Genomic DNA, 10,737 nt, shown 5'->3' with positions numbered 1-10,737 from the left:
GTGCATTATAGTGTAAAATTATTTTAACCAAGGTACCTCAAATGGGATAATTTACAGAATACTGAAATCCATCACTATTGAAGGAATCAAATTTGGGAAAGGAGTGACTGCTTCAGTGCTGCCATTACACTGTTGCAGTCATGTGATCCCCATTTTCAACCTTCTTTGCAAGCTTCCTAGTAACATCACTCAAAACTAGTCATGCACACCCCTAACTACCTCCGTTTCAACCACAACTGGCCTTAAATGCAAGATACTCAATGCAAGAAGCCTTGTAAATAAAGTACCTGAATTTCTCCTCTTACTAAATACGGCTAAATTCGACATTATATTTGTCTGTGAAACATGGCTCAACACATCTCTCCCTGACTCCATTACCACAGTAAGAGACTATAATGTTTACCGATCAGATCGTGAAATCTGTAGAGGAGGTGGTGTTGCTATCTTCTATAAAAAGTCCCTACATCTAAAAAACATCCAAGTTACCCAGGAGCTTGCTATTTCTGAGACCATCATCTGTGAACTGTCCTTAAATATCACATTTCTGTTCTTACTATGTTACAGAGCCCCTGATTCCATGCAAACAAGCTAAATACACTACTAACATGGGCAGCATCCTGCCCACATGCTTTTATCTTTCTTCGTGACTTCAATCTACCTCATATTAACTGGACCCTTAACAAATGTACAACTGAACCCACACATGCAACCTTCTACAATGCAGTAACAAATCTGGGACTAGAATAACGAGTAACCAACAACACTAGACTTAACAACTGCCTCGATCTCATCTTCTGCAATAGTTTGAATTCAATTTACAGAATACAAATTAAAGAACCCCTTTCCAACAGTGACCACGATTGACTTTTGTCTCAACATACGTCCACACAAAAATCATCACAACGACGGAATCTCCAATTATAACTTCAAAAAAGGCAACTATGATCTTATAAACGATCTCTCATCCCTTGATTGGCAATTTCTATTCTCTGGATGCAATACTGTAGAAGACAATTACAACATATTTTTACTTGAAGTCAAAAGAGTCATCAAACTATATGTACCATTAACAACTCCCAAAACCAGAAAAAAACAAATTACCCAAAACAATAAGGAAGCTTCAATCCAAAAAGAAATCACTTTGGCGGAAAAACAAATCTGGTCATGTTGCCAACTTCAAAAGCCGATACAAAAATTTATGCCACCAGATAAAAACTGAATGCACCAATTATCACATTAAACAAGAAGAAAACCTATGCACCAATTCCACCCGCACTTTCTACAATTTTGTAAACAACAAACTAAAAGACTCAAGGTGTATCCCACCCCTGAAAGGACCTAATGGTAAAGACTGCAACGATGACACTTTAACACATTCTTTGGCTCAGTATTTGTAAACAGCAATGGATCATGCCCAGTATTTCCTAGTCGAACCACAGACAACTACAATGATCTAATACATATTGATTTTACAGAAGACAATGTTAAAAAAGCACTACGCAATCTAAAACCATCTCTTATCTATTGGACTGGACGGAATATGTGCCTACTTCTTCAAAAATCTATCCACTGCCATAGCTGAACCTCTAAGCATAAACTTTGAAAAATCATTCAGGACCAGCTCCTTGCCAAACCTATGGTCACTAGCCACAGTCATCCCCATTTTCAAAAAGGGAGACCCCAGCCTCGTTGAAAATTACAGACCAATCTCCTTATGCTGTGTCACCTGTAAAGTCATGGAATCAATTATTAACCAATCCATCATCCTCCACTTAGAAACAAACAACCTACTCTCTAATGAACAATTTGGTTTTAGGAAAAAACTATCATGTAATCTGCAACTCTTACACTGCAAAAACATATGGACTACACAACTCGATCAGGGCAAAGCAATAGATGCACTCTACATAGATTTCTGTAAAGCCTTTGATTCAGTGGTACACGACAAACTACTCCTAAAACTAAAATCTTACGGTATCTCTGGACACCTGCATAACTGGATAGAAGCATTCCTGACAAACAGACAACAGATGGTCAAAATTGGGAGCGTCCTATCAAATTCTGTACCTGTCAACAGTGGTATCCCCCAAGGCAGTGTTCTAGGACCAACTCTTTTCATACTCTACATAAATGACCTCTGTGATCATATCAAGAGCAACTGCGTTCTCTTCACTGATGATGTAAAGCCACAGACAATACTGCTACCCTTCAAAAAGACCTTGACTATGTATCAGAATGGTCAAACAAATGGCAAGTTCAAATCTCAACAAATAAATGCTCTGTCTTACATATTGGCAAAAAATATATATCAGAAAATAAAACACAGGCTGAATAGTCAAGACCTTGTTGATGATCCAAGCTCTGTCAAGGATCTTGGAGTACTCATCTCAAATGACCTAAGTGCTAGAGCCCACTGTAACTACATAGCCAAAAAGGCGTTAAGAGTTGTTAACCTAATCTTACGTAGCTTTTTCTCTGGTAATATTACACTACTAACTAGAGCATACAAAACATTTGCTAGACCAATACTTGAATACAGCTCATCAGTCTGGAAGTGACATTATGTATCTGATATTAACACAGTTGAGAAAGTCCAGAAATATTTCACAAGAAGAGTTCTCCATTCCTCTACTCGTTGCAGAATATCTTATGTCACCAGACTCGAAATTCTAGACCTAGAAAACCTAGAACTACGTCGCCTTCGGTCCGATCTAAGTATAGTATATAAAATCATACATTGCAATGTCCTACCAGTCAATGAATACTTCAGCTTCAACCATAACAACACAAGAGCAAACAATAGATACAAACTCAAGGTTAATCGCATCAAACTTGATTTCAGGAAATATGACTTCAGCAACAGAGTGGTCAATGTCTGGAATACTCTACCTAACTCTGTGGTTTTTTCCCCAAACCCCAAAAACTTTAACCTTAGACTGTCTATTATTGACCTCACCCTTTCCTAAGAGGTCTGTAGGGGGCGTGCATAAGCACACCAATGTGCCTACTGTCCCTGTCCTATTGTTTCTTTTATTTTTTTAATTTTTCTTATATGTATCCATGTATTCATAGCTATGTTTTTACTTATACCTATTATCTTGTAAGCAATTGACAAAAATAAAATAAATAAAATAAATAATTCATGGAACCCCTCCCTTCCTCCATCTCTAGTTGTGTTTTTTCATTTGCTAATGATAAACTTTGTTCATCTCCAGATTTCTGCCTTTAACCACAGTATAAGCTTTAAGGCTTTACCCACAATGAAAGAGGATGGTGGAATGTGCTGAGAAGGCCAAATTGACAGCTTTAATTAGAGATAAGACATTGATTGGAAACCTATTGACTTTTTGTGTGAAACAAAAAAAATGAAATTGCATTTTTGATTATTAGAAAAAATAGGTTATGGAAAAAATGTAAGCAATACCGCAACCATAGAGAAAGAATTGATTTACATTTTACTTATATTGTAACTGATGTAGATGAAAATTGGAAGTCATTTCTTTATAATTTTTTTCTTTCTTTTCTGTACTTTTAGCTTGTTCTTTATTTCCTACCTTTTTCTTTTTTGTTCATTTTCATTAGTTTTTGAAATAAAGGTATTTCAAATAAATATTGGAAATGCAAATGTAAAGAAGGAACTTTTTATCACTTATGGTGGACATCTGATAAAGAAAAGAAATATTGGAGTAGGATTCACATCTTAATACAGAAGATTCTCAAAGTAAATATAAAGATAAAACCAGAAACAACTTCTGGGTTTAATGGAAAAAGACTTTGAAAAAGATTTAGAACTTTGATATTATATATGTTGACGGCAGCAAGATTATTTTACACACAAAAATGAAAAGACACTTCGATTCCTACAATGAATGAATGGTTGCAAAAATTGATGGAGTTAGCAGAAATGGCCAAATTGACTACTTTGATCAAAGAAAAAAATACAATTACTTTTGTTTCTACTTGGAAATTGCTTTTGGACTTTGCGCTCGATATGAAAAAAATGATTTTGGGTTTTATCAATTAGATAGGCTTGTTATAGAAATGGCTAATTAATATTATATAAAAGTAAAAAGTTGAGGTTTGATGCTATTATCTTATTGTACCGCACCAAAGGGAGTCAGAAGTCAATGCCTTTTCTTTTTTCTCTTTGCCTTATATTTTCTCCTTTCCCTCCTTATTTCCCTACTATTTTCTTTTGTATTCTTTTATATTATAAAATAAAGACAACATGAAAAAGAAAACAATTAATTGAAGGATGGTATTAAATAGTGAAGATTTGAGAAAAATGAATGTAACTTGGAGTTGTAGTAAAATTCTTATTCTTGGTGTTATCTCAATAGGGTGTATACCCTTCTGTTGTGGCTCCGGGCTTGGATTCAGCTCCTGTGGCTGATATGAGTTCAAGTGAGGAGGACATGGCAGAAAAATATGAGCCGGCATGGCTCAGTGATTGGAATAGTAACCAGGATGAGGAGATGGATGTGACAAAGGAAGACAGACCTGATGTATTAGAATTGTCAGGACCTTTGACCTCCTCTGGTTCCTTATCTGATCAACAGCCGGGAATGGCTGACAGGGAAGTTTTGAGAGAGTCTTCTAGTGGAGATGAGAATTTGGAAAATTTGTGGTTAAATGTAAGGAACAGAAGACGATTAAGGAGGCAAACCCAGTTAGAATGAAGGAGGAGGGCGAGTCAATAATTAAGGAAATTAGCACGTTGCCTCAATGAGTATAAAAGGACACAGCTGGGCTGGTAAAATTTGCCAGGAACAAAGTGACTTATTGCGTGAAGAAGTTACAGCAGAAGCTCTGAGGCTTGAGATTTTTTGCCAGGACTAGTTTGCGGAACAGAGCAAAGATTGTTGCTGTGGATTGTGATTTATGACAGCCGTTATCTTGTGAGACTTCTTTCAGTTTCATTTACTTTTGAAACGGCTGCTTTCTGTTTTGCTCGCTTGAATTTTGAAGGGGAGTCATAACACACTTCAATTGCATATTTTTCCTTATGGCACTGTTGATTATTCCCCCCCTCATTTTTACATGTTTTGAATAAAAAATACTACCAGCTAAAAACATGAAAACGTAGACAAACGTTTGTTGCAAAATGAATCCATAATTAATAAAGCTCTTTCTTGTTGCTCTGGCCTGCCAGATTAGCAGCACCTAATTTTTCACTAGTTTCTTAATCCCACCTTTACTATTTAAAAAACAATAATTTAAGGCAGGAACATACCTAATGCTCTCTCCTCCTCAGTTTCCCCCCAAAGCCCTAGAAATATGTTGTGTGGAAAGAGAAACTAACAAAAGCCACCCAGCTGCCTTTCATAACTCCAAATGACAGGAGGAAAAATGCGTGTTTGTCGAACGGGAAACAACCCTTAGTTTTTTAAACTTTAAATAAAACGTTCCCCGTTCAGGAAGCGATATTGTAGTAAAATAAGACAGGAAGCTGGCCCTGGGGAGTTCTTAGGTTCACCTGCCCCACAGAGTTGTGAGCACAAAAGAGGAAAAAACACATTTATGTTGAAGGGCAAATTAAAGTATAGTTTCAATAAACCTATATGGTCAGGTCTTCTTGTGGTAGGGCCAAACTTTCTTTTCTTTGGGGATAAATTAAAAGCGCCCTACGCGACTATGAACTGGACTCCCTCCCCCTCAAGCTAGCGCTCCCGCTAGTCCACGGCAGGCGCGGGCCTTCGGGGAAAAACCCCGCCGCGCCGCCTCAAAGACAGCAAGCGGAGTCCTACTTTTCCCGGCCGGCTGAGAAAGTGCGTCGTTTCCTCCCTATTGCGAAACTTGGCGCATGGATTCCCGCCTCTTAGGCGTGGCTCGGCCAGGCAAAGGACAAGAATGGGCCGTCGGGAAGCGCCTCAGCCAATCCGCGAACAAACTGGGCGTCACAAGCGCCCTCTTTCTCGTCCTCAGCTCAGCGGTGTGTTTCACTGGCGCGCTGTTACGTACCGAAACCTGCCGGGGAAATGGCGCTCAGCTCGGCCTGGAAGCGAATGTCGTGGCTTTATTACCAGTATCTGCTGGTGACGGCTCTTTACATGCTGGAGCCCTGGGAGCGGACGGTGTTCAGTATCCTTTACTCGCTGACTTTATTGTCGTCCCAGTCTGAGAAATTCCTGGATCCGTCGGGAAAGTTCCCGTTTAAGCCAAATGCAGGTTGCCGTGGCCGGTTTGGGCTCGGACGAGCGGATGGGAATGGGTGGCAGCGGGCGGCCTTGGGATCTTGCTTTAGCTGGGCCACCCCTAGGCGGGAGGCGAGAAAGCTGCCCTGTATGTGTGCCACTGTCTTGGAGAGGTTTCGCCCGCTGCGGAGTGGAAGTTCTCCATAGAAGGCAGAAAACCACTGTCGCGTAAATTAACTGCTTCCGTTCACTGCTCTATTTCCAGCCTTTACTCGTTTTTAAGACGTTGCTGCTATCTGAATACTCGCCTTGTACTTTGTTTGACCTCAAAGGTTTTTGGTTAAAGTGCTACTTCAACAACAACGCAGTTAAGGATGCCTTGCTCAGGCTGGGTACGAAAATAGAAATGTTTGTGCTGTGATTTGGTTTGGAAGGGAATAAAGCCCAGAGATGGAAATTAATGTCTGATTCTATTTCAGAGCTGCCATCTTAATCTTATACTTTAGGAAGAAGGTTGTGGCTAAGCTTAATGTGCTTTCAGACATATTTTAACCTATCATTTTTATTTTCATACCCCACCTTGAAAAGACTTTGCTCTTTAGTGCCTAGTATTTTACTTCTAAAGACAATGTCTGGATTTGCACTGTTCAGTTTCCTCAATTTAGGCATTTAGTATTTGGCAGTTAAAAAGGAGGCACAAAGTAGAAATTGAAGCCATATTTTCTCCCTTTTCTTAACTATGGAGGATATATTATCTGTTAAAGGAGATATTCTCACTGGGTGACAATCAAATAGGTAGTTTTCTGTCTATTTACAGGATTGTTGTGGAGATAGATATATTCAGTTTTGATATCAATAAAGTTATTCAATCAGGATTCATTTAAAAAAAACTTTATTTCAAACTTACATGGTTTTGTGGCAATTTCAAACTATCATCCTATTTTAGAGTCTAAAAACATGTAACAGATTTCTGCTGCCAGTGCAGTCCTTTGTATTTATCGTGAAGGAGCAGACATCTTTCAGAATTTCTTGATTTTCTTGCCAGCCCTCAGAACATTCCTTAATTTAGTTTTCTTTTACTGCCGAATTGTTAGCAAATGCTCCAGAATAATTAATTATAATGTTAAAAACAATATTTTAATTATTTGACCAAAATCTTTAAAGGCAGAAGTTACACAATATACACTTCAACATTTTGCAATTGATAGGATAACCAAAGCTCTGCAGCCAGTTGGTATAGTGGTATGTTAACAGTTGAATAGGACTGGGGGGAATTAGATTCATGTAGTTCTTTAGCTGTGGAAGTTCATTTAGTGACCGTTTGAAGTTAAAATAGCATTGAAAAAAGTGACATCATTTTTCTCATGACTGTTGCAGCAGCCCAATAATCACGTGATCAAATTTCGGATACTTGGCAACTGGTTCATATTTATGATGGTTGCAGTGTCCCAGGGTTATGTGATCATCTTTTGCAACCTTCTGACAGATCAGTGTGGAAGACATATTCTTAACAACTATGTTACTAAACAGCTGCAACAATTCACTTAAAATCTGTGGCAAGAAAGATCATAAAATGGGGCACAACTCACCAGTTGTCTTAGAATAGAAATTTTGGGATCAATTGTCATAAGTAGAGGATGCAGACTTCACAGAGTATTTCTCGGGTAGGTGTGTGTGGAAACATTGTAAGAGGAAGTGCTATGTATGCCACCTTCAGCGGCTGTAGGAAAGGTGGGTTATTTAATAATAAATTGTGCTTTTTAGTGAAATCATAGTAGATGTGATTTATAATAATTTATAATAGTTCTTTGATGCCTACCCATTAAACATATATATATATATATATATATATATATATATATATATATATATGTATGTATGTATGTATGTATGTATGTATGTATGTGTATGTATGTATGTATGTATGTATGTATGTATGTATATATATATATATATATATATATATATATATATATATATATATATATATATATATATATATATATATTAATGTAGGAGATAAAATCTTTGTTTATAAATTAGTATGCTAATAATGATTTACATTAATATATATGTTTATATGTGCTGAAAAAATCTGGTATAATCATTTTTATAAATTCTTTTTTGTTTTGTTTTTTTATCTCCTCCATGTACTATTCTGTTCTTAGCCTTGGAATGAACATAGTACTTGGTTGGCTTTCCATCCAGAAACAATTCCTCCTTTCAGAAGAATACCTCTTTAAAATGGTGCTTGCCACCTGCTAATATTTAATATCTATGTTGCTAAATAAGTAATTAGGACCCCTGTATAGAATTCTTAGTTCTTGCAAATGATCCTTTCTCTTATTTTCTATGATCTCCCATGGAGAAAGTGAGTAAATCTTGCAGAGAAACTAACAACAATGCTTCAACAATGCTTTTTTGTTTCTATCTAAGTTACTGTTTATACTGCAAGATAGTCTTGTTTGAAATGTATCTTGTGACATATATGCCTTGCTATCATAATTCCCTCAGATCTGGGTAACAGTAGTATAACTCCTTCTATTTGCTAATTGTATTTTTTATGTAATATTGCTAGCTCAGTTTCTCATAGAATACCATTTGTACTGTTCTCTACAATGTACTTACATTGTGGCTTTTGTTACAAATGTGCTGAGCACTGCGTAAACAGAAATATATTTTGCAGCTCCAGCATTTCTTCCCTAAGCTCTCAGAACAGATTTTGAGGGAGAGGAGGTGTGGATCTTTTCCAATTATGTTAAAGAAAACTGTCCTAGCGATAGAAAATTGGAATTGGATCCCACCTCCTAGTCTTTGGAATTATTATTTTTTGGTCAGAACTGACAATTAATTGTTCAGCTTGATTTGTCCTGTTGAGAAGCAATATCCATTTCCTCTTCATGGACTCGATGCAATACAACGTTTCTCCATTCTTTACAAAACATTTCAAGATTTCATAGAAGACTCCTGCTTTCTCCCCTTCGTACAGAATTCTTCCTGAAAGAGAATAAGAAGAGAATTGCCTCTCTTCTGACATTTGAAATAGTATGTCCTAATTGCTACTGTTGTTTAAACACATTCTATAATCCACATCAGTTTATGCAGTCTCTGCATCCATATATTCCCATCAGTTTATTGCTTGATTGCTATTAGTGAAGAAGTTATGCTGAGCCTGAATTTAAGCAATGATCTGAGATAATAAATGTGCTAAATTTGCTTCTGAGAGCCGGTTTTTAGTCTCTTACAAATGTCTGATTATTATCACTTTTCCTTTCTGTCAAAGTTGCAAAAGCTCTTACCTTGAAGATTTGCAGTGAGAAGTTGAACAGTTATTTGTTGATTAAGACTTTTTTTGATAGTTGTACAGTCTCTGTACTAAAAACCATTTAACTTCATAGGATTTTGGTAAATAATAAGAATGCATGTTAAAACATTTTTACTATATCATTGAGATGTTGGTAATCCGTTTTTGCAGACTTTTATGCTTTCCTTTACTCTCATTCAGATTCTATGTTGATTTCTATTATTGGAATGGCACTTTACACTGGCTATGTTTTCATGCCTCAACATATAATGGCCATCTTGCATTATTTTGAAATTATGCAGTGAAGAATCTCAGAAAGAAGCCACTTAGAAGTGAAGATTAGACTGCTAAGAAAACTGATTACTTACAACTTAAGGAATCCTACAGATGGCAAGATGAGCACCAATTGATGATTGTGGCAGCCACTGGGGCACATGGAGATGCAAATGCATTTTATTTATGTATAAGATTCCCTTGTATATTTTGTCTATTAATACTGTGATTGTTTGTACCTTTGATATCAGTATTTTCTTAACTTTGTGACTGTCTTAGTATTACACTATAAAAGCTTTTCCTAATGTAACTTTAGGTACATTTTGCCTTCTATTTTTTAATCAACAACTTACCTTATTCAGTGGAGCTTGAAGCTTTTGCTATTGTATACTTATGTCCATCTGGGTATATTTCTAGTAGAACATTTTGTAAGGAAGTGTTTAGATTCATGTATAAATGTGGATATACTCATAAAACTTTCTTATAAAACTTACTCCAGTGCTTGAGTTGCTCTCTGAATTGTTTAAAACTGTGGTGTAGCTCTCTTTTGCTTTAACAATAAATGGAAAGCTTTTCTTTGTACTTGGAGAAAAACATCAAAACTTACTATTGTATATATACAACAATATGAAATATAAGAAAGTACTGGATTTGTTCTTTATCTGCATATGAAATGTTTATTTCATGCATGTTATTTGGAATTTTATGACAGCACTTTAATGCTGCTATTATAACTTCTAACTAACTTAACTAACTAACTAACTAACTAACTAACATTATATATATATATAAAAGACAGACTATGGGTGTTGACTATAGTGTAATCATGTCTGTATTCTGAACCCTCTCGATGGTTTTCAAACTTGTGAATATTTAAATCACATCACCAAAATATGAAGTTTGGTATGAATTTGATTTAAAATATGCAGCAGTAAGGAGTTGCCTACTGGTCTTAAAAGTTTTCTTAGTTTTTATAGCATTTTTCAGATTTGTATTTTGGACTTTAGGATGGAATTTTTTAAGGCG

At 36.3% G+C, this 10,737-nt stretch overlaps 1 protein-coding gene across 1 annotated transcript; it reads left to right on the top strand.

The window, feature by feature from the left end:
- The first annotated feature begins 5,941 nt into the window (after positions 1-5,941).
- SPTSSA (serine palmitoyltransferase small subunit A) lies at positions 5,942-10,372 on the top strand. The gene is made up of 2 exons (XM_026664511.2): positions 5,942-6,081; positions 9,640-10,372. The coding sequence occupies exons 1-2, from the start codon at positions 5,979-5,981 to the stop codon at positions 9,741-9,743; spliced, it is 207 nt and encodes a 68-aa protein (XP_026520296.1). The 5' UTR covers positions 5,942-5,978; the 3' UTR covers positions 9,744-10,372.
- The last annotated feature ends 365 nt before the right edge of the window (positions 10,373-10,737 follow it).

This window comes from Notechis scutatus, chromosome 1 (assembly GCF_049901735.1).
Source record: "Notechis scutatus isolate UNSWTSFEM ecotype Mainland chromosome 1, rNotScu1.2, whole genome shotgun sequence".
Classification (NCBI taxonomy): domain Eukaryota; kingdom Metazoa; phylum Chordata; class Lepidosauria; order Squamata; family Elapidae; genus Notechis; species Notechis scutatus.
The sequence above is the reverse complement of the archived record's forward strand: the minus strand, read 5'-3'. Positions and strand labels throughout refer to the sequence as shown.